Raw genomic sequence first — 15,155 nt, 5'->3', positions numbered from 1 at the left:
TGCCAAATTCTGCCCCACATTCAGCCCCAAATGGACCTGGGAGGACCCCAAAATCTGTGCCGGGGGGACCCCAAATCCTGCCCCACACAGACCCCAAATTCTGCCCCAAAGGGACCCCAAAATCTGATCCCAAACGGGACTCCAGGAGACCCCAAAATCTGCTCCAGGGGGACCCCAAATCTGCCTCAGGGGGACCCCAAAATGGCCCTAATGGCACCCCAAATTCAGCCCCACACAGACCCCAAATTGAACCCCGGAGGGACCCCAAAATCTGACCCCAAACGGGACTCCGGGAGACCCCAAATCTGCCTCAGGGGGACCCCAAAATCTGACCCGAGGGATCCCAAATTCAGCCCCAGAGGGATCCCAAATGGGACTCCAGGAGACCCCAAATCTGCCCCAAATGGGACCCCAAATTCTGCTCAGGGGGACCCCAAACCCCCCCGTTCGGAGATGAGGAATTTTGCCAAAATAAAGAGATTTGAAAGTGATTTGAGAGGGAATTCTGATTTCCTTTTACCGGCGAGAATCCAAAAATTATGGGGGAAAACCTTTAAATTATGTGGGAAAAACCCTTAAATTATGGGGGAAAAGCCCCAAATTATGGGGGGAAAACCCTAAAATTATGGGGAAAAAACCCAAATTATGGGGGGGAAACCCCCAAATTATATGGAAAAAACCCCCAAATTTATGTGGGAAAAACCCCAAAATTATATGGGAAAAAAAACAAATTATGGGGGAAACCCCCCAAAATTATATGGGGAAAAAAACCAAAATTGTGGAGGAAAAACCCCAAAATTATGTGGGAAAAATCCCAAACTATGTGGTAAAAGCCCCAAAATTATGGGGGGAAAACCCCCAAATTTATGTGGGAAAAACCCCAAACTATGTGGGAAAAAATCCCCAAAATTATGTGGGAAAAACCCCAAATTATGTGGGAAAAACCCCAAATTCGGAGAGCTAAACCCCAAAGTTGGAGACGAAAACCCCAAATTATGTGGGAAAACCCCCAAAATTAAGTGGGAAACCCCCAAATTCGGATGACAAAACCCCAAATTCGGAGATGAAAACCCCCAATTTTGGAGGGCAAACCCTAAATTCCGATGACAAAACCCCAATTCGGAGCTCCCGCCCGCACCGCCAGGTGGCGCTCTAAGCCGCAGGGCCGCTCTAGGCCTCTCGTCTCGATGGTACCGCGCTGGCGCCTCGACTAGGCCGCGCCGCTCTGGCCCCGCCTCTCGCTGCTCCGGTCCTCCAGCCGTGGCCACGCCCATAAGGACGTAACCACGCCCCTCGATGCCACGTAGCCCCGCCCTCATTAAATAACCACAATCCTATTAGCATAACCACGCCCATCATATGGCCACGCCCACGAAACGAGCCAATCAGAACCAGTTTTCGTTGTGTCCCCGCCCCTCTTTTTCCCGCCCACTATGACCACGCCCCCTCCGCTGGCCCCGCCCCCATCCCGCCGCCTCAGCAGCCGCCAGCGGGTGAGGGGGGAGGGGCCGCGCCTGTCGCGCCTCTATCGCGGCCCTGTCGCGACTTTAGCGCCGCTTGTCGCCGCTTATCGGCGCTGCCCGGGCGGCCCCGCCGAGCCTCGGCAGCTCCGCGCGGCCTGGCAGAGCCTGTGAGGCCTGCGGGACCCCTGAGGGCCCTTGGCGGGGGGGGAGGAGTGAGGGGAGGCGGGAATCGTGAGGGGATGGGGATGTCGTGAGATGTCGTGAGGGGATCTGGAGGGGATGGGGGGCGTCCTGAGGGAGGTTGGGGGGGATTTTGGGGGATCATGAGGTGTTTTGGGGGAGTCGTGAGGGTTTGAAGGGGTCCTGAGGAGATCCTGAGGGAGATTTGGGGATCCTGAGGGAGATTTGGGGATCCTGAGGGATCTTGAGGGGATTTTTGGGGATCCTAAAGCGTTCTTGAGGGAATTTTTGGGGTCCTGAGGGGATTTGGGGTTCTGGGGAGAATCTTGAGGGGATTTTTGGGATCCCTAGGGGATTTGGGGTTCCTGAGGTGTTCTTGAGGGGATTATTGAGGCCATGAGGGGATTTGGGATTCCGAGGGAAATCCTGAGGGGATTTTTGGGGTCCTGAGGGGATTTGGGGTTCCTGAGGGAAATCCTGAGGGGACTTTTGGAGTCCTGAGGGGATTTGGGGATCCGAGGGAAATCCTGAGGGGATTTTTGGGGTCTTGAGGGGATTTGGGGTTCCTGAGGGAAATCCTGAGGGGATTTTTTGGGTTCTGAGGGAATTTGGGGTTCCTGAGGAGATCTTGAGGGGATTTTTGGGGTCCTAAGGGGATTTGGGGATCCTGAGGTGTTCTTGAGGGGATTTTTGGGATCCCTAGGGGATTTGGGGATCCTGAGGTGTTCTTGAGGGGATTTTTGGGATCCCTAGGGGATTTGGGGATCCTGAGGTGTTCTTGAGGGGATTATTGAGGCCATGAGGGGATTTGGGATTCCGAGGGAAATCCTGAGGGGATTTTTGGGGTCTTGAGGGGATTTGGGGTTCCTGAGGGAAATCCTGAGGGGATTTTTGGGGTCCTGAGGGGATTTGGGGATCCTGAGGGAAATCCTGAGGGGATTTTTGGGATCCGAGGGAAATTCTGAGGGGATTTTTGGGGTCCTGAGGGGATTTGGGGTTCCAGGGGTGTTCTTGAAGGGATTTTTGGGGTCCTGAGGGGATTTGGGGTTCCTGAGGGAAATCCTGAGGGGATTTTTGGGGTCCTGAGGGGATTTGGGGATCCTGAGGGGATCTTGAGGGGATTTTTGGGGTCCTGAGGGGATTTGGGGTTCCGAGGGAAATCCTGAGGGTGTTTTTGGGATCCTGAGGGAGATTTGGCGTCCCTCTGAGATTTAGGGGTTTTTTTTGGGGTGTCTGAGGGGTTTTTTGGGGTGTTTCCTGTGGGATTTAGGGTTTTTTTGGGGTGTTTCGGGGGTTTCTTATGGGATTTGGGGATTTCCTATGGGATTTAGGTTTTTTGGGGGGTGTCCTGTGGGATTTATGGGGTTTTTTTGGGTGTTTCAGGGGTTTCTTGTGGGATTTGGGGGTTTCGTGTGGGATTCATGGGTTTTTTTGGGTGTTTCGGAGCTTTCATGTGGGATTTATGGTTTTTTTGGGGTGTTTCCTGTGGGATTTGTGGGTTTTTTGGGGTGTTTCGGGGCTTTCTTGTGGGATTGGGGGGTTTCCTGTGTTATTTAGGTTTTTTGGGGTGTTTCCTTTGGGATTTAGGAGTTTTTTGGGGTGTTTCCTGTGGGATTTAGGGGTTTTTTGGGGTGTTCCGGGGGTTTCTTATGGGATTTGGGGATTTCCTGTGGGATTTAGGTTTTTTGGGGTGTTTCCTATGGGATTTAGGGGTTTTTTGGGGTGTTTCCTATGGGATTTCCATGGATCCCCATTGCCCTTTGGGGTCCCTTCGGGGCTGTGGGATCCCCATGGGATTTCTGCTGTTTTTAGGGTTTCCCCACCCCGTTTCTAACCCCACATTTTTTCTCCCCCAGCTCCCCCAAACCCCCTCTCCACCATGGGGGTCCCCGGGGCGCTGCTGGCGCTGCTTTTGGGGTGTTTTTGGGGTTTTTTCGGGGTGCCCCGGGCGGGCGCCGGGGACTGCAAGGGGCAGCGGCAGGTGCTGAGGGGACATCGCGGCTTTGTCACCGACGGGCCGGGCAACTACTCGGTGAACGGCAACTGCGAGTGGCTCATCGAGGGTGAGTGACCCCGAAAATCCTAAATCCGACCCCAAAATCGGGATCGGCGACCCCAAAAACCCCCGGAGCCCAAAATTCACCCCAAAAATCCACCCCAAAATCAGAATTCCCCGGGCAACTACTCGGTGAACAGCAACTGCAAGTGGCTGATCGAGGGTGAGAGATCCCAAAAACCCTAAAACCGAGCCCAAAATCGGGATCTGCGACCCCAAAAACCCCCCGGAGCCCAAAATCCACCTCAAAAATCCACCCCAAAACCCCAAAATCCACCCCAAAATCCAAATTCCCCGGGCAACTACTCGGTGAACGGCAACTGCGAGTGGCTCATCGAGGGTGAGTGACCCCGAAAATCCTAAAACTGACCCCAAAATCGGGATCGGCGACCCCAAAAACCCCAAAATGCACCCCAAAAACCCCCAAATCTGCCCCGAAACCCCCAAAATCCGCCCCGAAAACCCCAAAATCCACCCCAAAACCCCCAAAATCCACCCGAGAAACCCCAAAATCCACACCAAAAACCCCAAAATCAGGATCTGTGACCCTGAAAACCCCAAAAACCTCCAAATCCACCCCAAAAATCTCAAAATCCACCCCAAAATCCCCCCAAAACCCCCCAAATCGACCCCAAAATCCACCCCAAATTCCACCCCAAAATCCACCCCTAAAACCCCAAAATCCACCCAAAAAACCCCAAAAATTGCCCCGAAAACCCCAAAATCTATTTTTATGGGATTTGCAGATGTTAATGGGGATGTTAATGGGATTTCTGTAGGATTTTGTTGGGATTTCTATAGGATGTTAACGGGATTTTTCTAGGATTTTAATGGGATTTCTGTAGGATTTTAAGGGGATTTCTATAGGATTTTAATGGGATTTTTGTAGTATTTTAACAGGGTTTCTATAGGTTTTAATGGGATTTCTATCGGATTTTTATGGGATTTCTATAGGTTTTAATGGGCTTTCTAGGGGATTTTAATGGGATTTTTATAGGATTTTAATAGGACTTTTATAGGATTTTGCAATTTTAATTGGATTTTAATTGGATTTTAATGGGATTTCTGTAGGATTTTGGGCTTTTCCTGGGGTTAGGGTGGTGCTACGAGTTTGGGGTTTTTCCTGGGCTCTCTTTTGGGGTCTCCCCTTTACTTTTGGGGTGTCCCACAGCCCCCAGCCCTCGGCACAGGATCCTGCTGACCTTCACCTTCATGGGGTCACTCTGAACCTTTTGGGGTTTTATGGGGTTTTTGTAGGATCTTGGTGCTCTTATAGGGGTTTGACAGGGTTTTCATAGGATTTTGATCGGATTTTTATAGGATTTGCAGATTTTAATGGGATTTTTATAGGATTTTCATTGGATTTTTGTAGGATTTCTATAGGATTTTAATGGGATTTTTCTAGGATTTAAATGGGACTTTATAGGATTTTAATGGGATTTTATAGGATTTTAATGGGATTTTTATCGGATTTAAATGGGATTTTTGTAGTATTTTAATGGGATTTCTATCGGATTTTAATGGGATTTCTATAGGTTTTAATGGGATTTCTATAGGATTTTAATGGGATTTTTGTAGGGTTTTGCAATTTTAATGGGGTTTCTGTCGGATTTTTATAGGATTTTGCAATTTTAATGGGATTTCTATAGGATTTTATAGGATTTTAATAGGATTTTGGGCTTTTCCTGGGGTTAGGGTGGTGCTACGAGTTTGGGGTTTTTCCTGGGCTCTCTTTTGGGGTCTCCCCTTTACTTTTGGGGTGTCCCACAGCGCCCAGCCCTCGGCACAGGATCCTGCTGACCTTCACCTTCATGGACACCGAGTGCACCTACGACTACCTGTTCGTGTACGACGGAGACTCCAGCAGGGGGAAGCTGCTGGCTGCCTTCAGTGGCAGCTCCCTGCCTGCTCCCATCGAGGCCACCTCGGGAAAGGTAGGGTTTGGGAATTATTTGGGATTTTTTGGGGATTTTTTGGGATTTTTTTTCGATTTTTTTTCGAATTTTTTTTCGATTTTTTCCGATTTTTTTCAATTTTTTCCGATTTTTTTCGAATTTTTTTCGATTTTTTTTTCGATTTTTTTGGATTTTTTGAGGGATTTGGATGGTGTTAGGATTGCCCATCATGAGGTCATCTTAGGAAAGGTTGGATTTAGGGTTTTTGTAGGATTTCTTTGGGATTTTGGGATTTTTTGGGGTTTTTTTGGGGGATTTTTTGGGGATTTTGGGTTCCAGCAGGGAAAGCTGCTGGCTGCCCTCAGTGGCAGCTCCCTGCCTGCTCCCATCGAGGCCACCTTGGGAAAGGTAGGATTTGGGAATTATTTGGGATTTTTGGGGATTTTTTGGGGATTTTTTTGGATTTTTTTTCGAATTTTTTTTCGATTTTTTCCGATTTTTTTTCCAATTTTTTTTCGATTTTTTTTGGATTTTTTTCCGATTTTTTTGGATTTTTTGAGGTATTTGGATGGTGTTAGGATTGCCCATCATGAGATCACCTCAGGAAAGGTGGGGTTTAGGGTCTTTATGGGGTTTTTGTAGGGTTTTTATAGGGTTTATTTGGGATTTTGGGTTTTTTTTGGGGTTTTTGGGTTCCAGCAGGGGGAAGCTGCTGGCTGCCCTCAGTGGCAGCTCCCTGCCTGCTCCCATCGAGGCCACCTCGGGAAAGGTAGGATTTGGGGTCTTTGTGGGGTTTTTATAGGGTTTTTTTGGGATTTTTTTCAATTTTTTTCCGATTTTTTCCGATTTTTTTCCAATTTTTTTTCGATTTTTAAAAAATTTTCCCTGACTTTTTTCTATTTTTTGGGATTTTTTGGGTTGTTTGCACAGTGTTGGGATTTCTCATCCTGAGACCACTTTGGGAAAGGTTGGATTTAGGGTCTTTGTAGGATTTATTTGGGATTTTGGGTTTTTTTGGGGTTTTTTGGGGTTTTTTGGGGATTTTTTGGCTCAACCCACAGAGCTCTGCTGGCTGCCCTCAGTGGCAGCTCCCTGCCAGCTCCCATCGAGGCCACCTCGGGAAAGGTAGGATTTAGGAATTATTTGGGATTTTTTGGGGATTTTTGGGATTTTTTGGGATTTTTTTCTCAATTTTTTTTTGATTTTTTCCGATTTTTTTCGAATTTTTTTCGAATTTTTTTTCGATTTTTTTTCTATTTTTTTCCGATTTTTTGGGATTTTTTGAGGTATTCGGATGGTGTTAGGATTGCCCATCATGAGATCACCTCGGGAAAGGTTGGATTTAGGGTCTTTGTAGGATTTATTTGGGATTTTGGGTTTTTTTGGGGTTTTTTTGGGGGATTTTTGGGGGTTTTTGGGTTCCAGCAGGGGAAGCTGCTGGCTGCCCTCAGTGGCAGCTCCCTGCCTGCTCCCATCGAGGCCACCTCGGGAAAGGTGGGTTTGGGAATTATTTGGGATTTTTTGGGGATTTTTTGGGATTTTTTTCCGATTTTTTTTCGATTTTTTTCCAATTTTTTTTTTATTTTTTTCGAATTTTTTTCCAATTTTTTTTCGAATTTTTTTGGATTTTTTTCCGATTTTTTGGGATTTTTTGAGGTATTTGGATGGTGTTAGGATTGCCCATCATGAGGTCACCTCAGGAAAGGTGGGATTTTGGGTCTTTATGGGGTTTTTGTAGGGTTTTTATAGGGTTTATTTGGGATTTTGGGGTTTTTTTTGGGGTTTTTGGGTTCCAGCAGGGGGAAACTGCTGGCTGCCCTCAGTGGCAGCTCCCTGCCAGCTCCCATCGAGGCCACCTCGGGAAAGGTAGGATTTGGGAATTATTTGGGGATTTTTTGGGATTTTTTTGGGATTTTTTCTGATTTTTTTGGATTTTTTTCCGATTTTTTTTCGATTTTTTTCCGATTTTTTTCGAATTTTTTTCGAATTTTTTTTCGATTTTTTTTCGAATTTTTTCCCGATTTTTTTGGATTTTTTGAGGTATTTGGATGGTGTTAGGATTGCCCATCATGAGATCACCTCGGGAAAGGTTGGATTTAGGGTTTTTATAGGATTTATTTGGGTTTTTTGGGGTTTTTGGGGGGATTTTTTGGCGTTTTTTGGGTTCCAGCAGGGGGAACCTGCTGGCTGCGCTCAGTGGCAGCTCCCTGCCAGCTCCAATAGAGGCCACCTCGGGAAAGGTAGGATTTGGGAATTATTTGGGATTTTTTTGGGATTTTTTGGGATTTTTTCTCGATTTTTTTTCGATTTTTTTTTTTATTTTTTTTTTATTTTTTCCGATTTTTTTTCGAATTTTTTTTAGATTTTTTTTCGATTTTTTTTGGATTTTTTGGGATTTTTTGAGGTATTTGGATGGTGTTAGGATTGCCCATCATGAGGCCACCTCGGGAAAGGTTGGATTTAGGGTCTTTGTAGGGTTTATTTGGGATTTTGGGTTTTTTTGGGTTTTTTTGGGGAGATTTTTTGGGGTTTTGGGTTCCAGCAGGGGGAAGCTGCTGGCTGCCCTCAGTGGCAGCTCCCTGCCAGCTCCCATCGAGGCCACCTCGGGAAAGGTAGGATTTGGGAATTATTTGGGGATTTTTGGGGATTTTTTGGGGATTTTTTGGGGATTTTTTGGGATTTTTTTCTCGATTTTTTTTCGACTTTTTTTGGATTTTTTCTGATTTTTTTTCGATTTTTTTCAATTTTTTTCCGATTTTTTGGGATTTTTTGAGGTATTTGGATGGTGTTAGGATTGCCCATCATGAGGTCACCTCAGGAAAGGTGGGATTTCGGGTCTTTATGGGGTTTTTGTAGGGTTTATTTGGGATTTTTTGAGGATTTTTTCCGATTTTTTTTCTATTTTTTCCGATTTTTTTTCGAATTTTTTTCCGATTTTTTTTCGATTTTTTCCGATTTTTTTTTTTTTGATTTTTAAAAAATTTTCCCTGACTTTTTTTGATTTTTGGGGATTTTCTGGGTTTGCACAGCGTTGGGATTTCTCATCCTGAGGCCACCTCGGGAAAGGCAGGATTTGGGAATTATTTGGGAATTATTTGGGATTTTTTGGGAAAAATTCCCTTTAAACTTTAGCTATTTTCCCATTCCAGATCTCCTTTTTCACCCCAAAAGGTCCCTTTTCTGATTTTAATGAGGTTTTTTTTTTGGATTTTCCCATTTTAATGGATTTTTTTTTTAGAATTCTCCAATTTTAATGGGTTTTTTTTAGGATTTTTCCATTTCAATGGGGTTTTTTCCTTAGGATTTTCCCATTTTAATGCCATTTTTTTTAGGATTTTCCCATTTTAATGCCATTTTTTTAATAGGATTCTCCAATTTTCACTGAATTTCCTTCAGAATTCCTCTTTCTTTTCCCTTTTCCCTTCTTTTTAACCCCAAAATTTCCCTTTTCTGATTTTAATGGTTTCCTTTTTTAGGGTTTTCCCATCTTAATTTTTTTAGGATTCTCAAATTTTAGTGGTTTTTCTTATGATTTTCTGATTTTAATGGAGTTTTTTTTAGGATTTTCCAGTTTTAATAGGTTTTTTTAGGTTTTTCCCATTTTAATGCCATTTTTTTTAGAATTCTCCAATTTTAATGGGTTTTTTTTAGGATTTTTCCATTTCAATGGGGTTTTTTTTAGGGTTTTCCCATTTCAATGCCATTTTTTTTAGGATTCTCTCATTTTAATGGGTTTTTTTTAGGATTTTCCCTTTTTAAGGCCATTTTTATTCCAAAGATTTTCCCATTTTAATGCCATTTTTTTTAGGATTTTCCCATTTCAATGCCATTTTTTTTAAGACTCTCCAACTTTAACAGGGTTTTTTAATAGGATTCTCCAATTTTCACCGAATTTCCTTCAGCATTCCTCTTTCTTTTCCCTTTTCCCTCCTTTTTCACCCCAAATTTCCCATTTTTCCAGATGCTGCTTCACCTCTTCAGCGACGCCAACTACAACCTGCTTGGCTTCAACGCCAGCTGGAGAACCTCCTGGTGTCCCCGAGGCTGCTCGGGGAGGGGACAGTGCCACCCGCAGGGCCACTGCCAGTGTCCCCAGGGCTGGGCAGGACCCGACTGTGCCACCCCCAGCTGCCAGGGGCACTGCAAACCCCCGGGGGGCACCTGCAACCAGGTGAGAGCCTGAAAATCTGCCAAAATTTGGGGTTTTTTGGGGGTTTTTAGGGTGTTTTTTAGGGGTTTTGGGGTGATTTTTGGGTGATTTTGGGGGTTGGAGATGCCCAGCCTTACTGCCAGGACCTGCTGGGCACCTGCAACCAGGTGAGAGCCCAAAAATTCAGGTTTTATGGGGTTTTTTTTGGGGTTTTTTAGGTGTTTTTAGGGGATTTTGGCGGTTTTTTCAGGGGATTTGGGGTGATTTTGGGGTGATTTTGGGGCGGTTTTGGGAGTTGGAGATGCTCAGCCTCACTGCCAGGACCTGCTGGGCACCTGGAACCAGGTGAGAGCCCAAAATTTGGGGTTTTTGGGGGGTTTTTGGGGTTTTTAGTGGATTCTTAGTGATTCTTGTGATGGTTTTTGGGGATTTGGGGTGCTTTTTGGGGGATTTTGGGATCAGTTTTGGGGGTTGAAGATGCCCAGCCTCACTGCCAGGACCTGCTGGGCACCTGCAACCAGGTGAGAGCCACAAAATTCCCACTTTTTTGGGGTTTTTTGGGATTTTTTTGGGGGTTTTTAGGAGATTTTAGGGTGTTTTTTAGGGGTTTTGGGGTGATTTTGGGGCAGTTTTGGGGGTTGGAGTTGCCCAGCCTCACTGCCAGGACCCGCTGGGTACCTGGAACCAGGTGAGACCCCAAAATTTGGGGTTTTTTGGGAATTTTTTTTGGTTTTTAGTGGATTTTTAGTGATTTTTGTGGCAGTTTTAGGGGATTTGGGGTGATTTTGGGTTGATTTTGGGGTGATTTTGGGGTCAGTTTTGGGGGTTGGAGTTGCCCAGCCTCACTGCCAGGACCTGCTGGGCACCTGGAACCAGGTGAGACCCCAAAAACCTGCCAAAATTTGGGGTTTTTTGGGATTTTTTGGGTTTTAGGGTGATTTGAGGTGTGTGTTTGGGGACAGTGCCACCCGCAGGGCCACTGCCAGTGTCCCCAGGGCTGGGCAGGACCCGACTGTGCCACCCCCAGCTGCCAGGGGCACTGCAAACCCCCGGGGGGTACCTGCAACCAGGTGAGAGCTGAAAATCTGCCAAAATTTGGGGTTTTTTGGGATTTTTTGGGGGTTTTTTAGTGTATTTTTAGTGATTTTTGTGAAAGTTTTTGGGGTTTTTGGGTGATTTTTGGGGGATTTTGGGGTGATTTTGGGGTCAGTTTTGGGGGTTGGAGTTGCCCAGCCTCACTGCCAGGACCTGCTGGGCACCTGGAACCAGGTGAGACCCCAAAAATTCTGAGTTTTCGGGCTTTTTTGGGATTTTTTGGGGGGTTTTTAGGAGATTTTAGGGTGTTTTTTAGGTGCTTTTAGGTGATTTTTGGGTGATTTTGGGGTGGTTTTGGGGGTTGGAGTTGCCCAGCCTCACTGCCAGGACCTGCTGGGCACCTGCAACCAGGTGAGAGCCCAAAATTTGGGGTTTTTTGGGGTTTTTTGGGGTTTTTTTTTTTTGATTTTTAGTGATTTTTTGACAGTTTTTGGGGGTTTGGGGTGATTTTAGGTTGATTTTGGGGTGATTTTGGGGTGATTTTGGGGTTTTTCAACAGTCATTTTTGGGGTGTTTCTGGGTTTTCCAGGACTCAGGACTGTGTGAGTGTCACCCAGGGTTTTTGGGGTTCTCCTGTCACATTTTTGGGATATTTTTGGGGTGTTTTCCAGGTGACAGGAATGTGTGAATGCCACCCCGGGTTTTTGGGGTTCTCCTGTGACATTTTTGGGATATTTTGGGGTGTTTTCCAGGTGACAGGACTGTGTGAATGCCACCCCGGGTTTTTGGGGTTCTCCTGTCACATTTTTGGGGTGTTTCTCTCCATTTTTGGGATATTTTGGGATGTTTTCCAGGTGACAGGACTCTGTGAATGTCACCCAGGATTTTTGGGGTTCTCCTGTGACATTTTGGGGTGTTTCTCTCCATTTTTGGGGTGTTTCTCTCCATTTTAGGTGACAGGACTGTGTGAATGTCACCCCGGGTTTTTGGGGTTCTCCTGGGACATTTTTGGGGTGTTTCTCTCCATTTTTGGGGTGTTTTTGGGGTGTTTCTCTCCATTTTTGGGGTGTTTTCCAGGTCACTGGAATGTGTGAATGCCACCCAGGATTTTTGGGGTTCTCCTGTCACATTTTTGGGGTGTTTCTCTCCATTTTTGGGTGTTTTCCAGGTCACTGGAATGTGTGAATGCCAGCCAGGGTTTTTGGGTTTCTCCTGTGACATTTTTGGGGTGTTTCTCTCCATTTTGGGGTGTTTCTCTCCATTTTTGGGGTGCTTTTCTCCAGTTTTGGGATATTTTTGGGGTGTTTTTCAGGTCACAGGACTGTGTGAATGCCACCCAGGATTTTTGGGGTTCTCCTGTGACATTTTTGGGATATTTTGGGGTGTTTTCCAGGTGACAGGACTGTGTGAATGCCACCCAGGATTTTGGGGTTCTCCTGTGACATTTTTGGGGTGTTTCTCTCCATTTTTGGGGTGTTTTTGGGGTGACAGGACTGTGTGAATGCCAGCCAGGATTTTTGGGGTTCTCCTGTCACATTTTTGGGGTGTTTCTCTCCATTTTTGGGATATTTTGGGATGTTTTCCAGGTGACAGGACTCTGTGAATGTCACCCAGGATTTTTGGGGTTCTCCTGTGACATTTTGGGGTGTTTCTCTCCATTTTTGGGGTGTTTCTCTCCATTTTAGGTGACAGGACTGTGTGAATGTCACCCCGGGTTTTTGGGGTTCTCCTGGGACATTTTTGGGGTGTTTCTCTCCATTTTTGGGGTGTTTTTGGGGTGTTTCTCTCCATTTTTGGGGTGTTTTCCAGGTCACTGGAATGTGTGAATGTCACCCAGGGTTTTTGGGTTTCTCCTGTGACATTTTTGGGGTGTTTCTCTCCATTTTTGGGGTGTTTCTCTCCATTTTAGATCACTGGACTGTGTGAATGCCAGCCAGGGTTTTTGGGTTTCTCCTGTCACATTTTTGGGGTGTTTTTGGGTTTTTTAGGTGACAGGACTGTGTGAATGTCACCCAGGATTTTTGGGGTTCTCCTGTGACATTTTTGGGGTGTTTTTGGGTTTTTTAGGTCACAGGTCTCTGTGAATGTCACCCAGGATTCTTGGGGTTCTCCTGTCATATTTTTGGGGTGTTTCTCTCCATTTTTGGGATATTTTTGGGCTGTTTCTCTCCATTTTAGATCACTGGAATGTGTGAATGTCACCCAGGGTTTTTGGGGTTGTCTGTGACATTTTTGGGATGTTTCTCTCCATTTTTGGGTTTCTCCTGTGACATTTTTGGGATATTTTTGGGGTGTTTCTCTCCATTTCAGGTCACAGGAATGTGTGAATGCCAGCCAGGGTTTTTGGGTTTCTCCTGTGACATTTTTGGGGTGTTTCTCTCAATTTTTGGGGTGTTTCTCTCCATTTTTGGGCTGTTTCTCTTCATTTTTGGGGTGTTTCTCTCCAGTTTTGGGATATTTTTGGGGTGTTTTCCAGGTGACAGGACTCTGTGAGTGTCACCCAGGATTTTTGGGGTTCTCCTGTCACATTTCTGGGGTGTTTCTCTCCATTTTTGGGATATTTTTGGGATGTTTCTCTCCATTTCAGGTGACAGGACTGTGTGAATGTCACCCCGGGTTTTTGGGGTTCTCCTGTGACATTTTTGGGGTGTTTCTCTCCATTTTTGGGGTGTTTTCCAGGTGACAGGACTGTGTGAATGCCACCCAGGGTTTTTGGGGTTCTCCTGTCACATTTTTGGGATATTTCTCTCCATTTCAGGTGACAGGAATGTGTGAATGTCACCCAGGATTTTTGGGGTTCTCCTGTGATATTTTTGGGGTGTTTCTCTCCATTTTTGGGTTTTTCAGGTCACAGGTCTCTGTGAATGCCACCCAGGATTTTTGGGGTTCTCCTGTCACATTTTTGGCGTGTTTCTCTCCAGTTTTGGGATATTTTTGGGGTGTTTTTCAGGTGACAGGACTCCGTGAGTGTCACCCTGGGTTTTTGGGTTTCTCCTGTGACATTTTTGGGGTGTTTCTCTCCATTTTTGGGATATTTTTGGGATGTTTCTCTCCATTTCAGGTCACAGGACTCTGTGAATGTCACCCAGGGTTTTTGGGTTTTTCCTGTGACATTTTTGGGATATTTCTCTCCATTTCAGGTGACAGGACTCTGTGAATGTCACCCAGGGTTTTTGGGGTTCTCCTGTGACATTTTTGGGATATTTTTGGGATGTTTCTCTCCATTTTAGATCACTGGAATGTGTGAATGCCACCCAGGGTTTTTGGGGTTCTCCTGTGACATTTTTGGGATATTTTGGGGTGTTTTCCAGGTGACAGGTCTCTGTGAATGTCACCCAGGATTTTTGGGGTTCTCCTGTCACGTTTTTGAGGTGTTTCTCTCCATTTTTTGGGATTTTTTTCCTATTTCAGGTGACAGGACTGTGTGAATGCCACCCCGGGTTTTTGGGGTTCTCCTGTGACATTTTGGGGTGTTTCTCTCCATTTTTGGGGTGTTTTTGGGGTATTTTTGGGGTGTTTCTCTCCATTTTTGGGTGTTTTCCAGGTGACAGGACTGTGTGAATGTCACCCAGGGTTTTTGGGGTTCTCCTGTGACATTTTTGGGATATTTTTGGGATGTTTCTCTCCATTTCAGGTCACAGGTCTCTGTGAGTGTCACCCAGCGTTTTTGGGTTTCTCCTGTGACATTTTTGGGATATTTTTGGGCTGTTTCTCTCCATTTTAGATCACTGGAATGTGTGAATGCCACCCCGGGTTTTTGGGTTTCTCCTGTCACATTTTTGGGATGTTTCTCTCCATTTCAGGTGACAGGTCTCTGTGAATGTCACCCAGGATTTTTGGGTTTCTCCTGTGACATTTTTGGGGTGTTTTTGTGTTTTTTAGGTCACAGGACTGTGTGAATGCCACCCAGGGTTTTTGGGGTTCTCCTGTGACATTTTTGGGATATTTTTGGGGTGTTTTTCAGGTCACAGGTCTCTGTGAATGTCACCCTGTGTTTTTGGGATTCTCTGTGACATTTTTGGGGTGTTTCTCTCCATTTTTGGGATATTTTTGGGGTGTTTTCCAGGTCACAGGACTGTGTGAATGCCACCCAGGGTTTTTGGGGTTCTCCTGTGACATTTTTGGAGTGTTTCTCTCCATTTTTGGGGTGTTTCTCTCCATTTTTGGGATATTTTTGGGGTGTTTCTCTCCATTTCAGGTCACAGGTCTCTGTGAATGCCACCCAGGGTTTTTGGGGTTCTCCTGTGAGCTCTCTGGGGACCCTAAAACCCCAATTTTTGGGATTTTTTCCCTATTTTAGGTCACTGGAATGTGTGAATGTCACCCAGGGTTTTTGGGTTTCTCCTGTGACATTTTTGGGGTGTTTCTCTCCATTT

General features: G+C 45.6%; 1 protein-coding gene across 1 annotated transcript in view; it reads left to right on the top strand.

Moving 5' to 3' along the window:
- Nucleotides 1-1,446: 1,446 nt before the first annotated feature.
- Nucleotides 1,447-15,155, top strand: part of LOC146423550 (multiple epidermal growth factor-like domains protein 8) — a 67,040-nt gene continuing 53,331 nt past the window's right edge. Inside the window, exons 1-4 of the mRNA XM_085044638.1 lie at nucleotides 1,447-1,493; nucleotides 3,500-3,706; nucleotides 5,470-5,633; nucleotides 9,556-9,765. Of these exons, the coding sequence (XP_084900764.1) occupies nucleotides 3,523-3,706; nucleotides 5,470-5,633; nucleotides 9,556-9,765 (558 nt within the window). The 5' untranslated portion in view covers nucleotides 1,447-1,493; nucleotides 3,500-3,522. The remainder of the gene's footprint in view (nucleotides 1,494-3,499; nucleotides 3,707-5,469; nucleotides 5,634-9,555; nucleotides 9,766-15,155) is intronic.

The sequence above is a fragment of the Lichenostomus cassidix genome, unplaced genomic scaffold (assembly GCF_008360975.1).
Source record: "Lichenostomus cassidix isolate B80296 unplaced genomic scaffold, HeHo_3.0 HiC_scaffold_37, whole genome shotgun sequence".
Taxonomy (NCBI): domain Eukaryota; kingdom Metazoa; phylum Chordata; class Aves; order Passeriformes; family Meliphagidae; genus Lichenostomus; species Lichenostomus cassidix.
The sequence above is the reverse complement of the archived record's forward strand: the minus strand, read 5'-3'. Positions and strand labels throughout refer to the sequence as shown.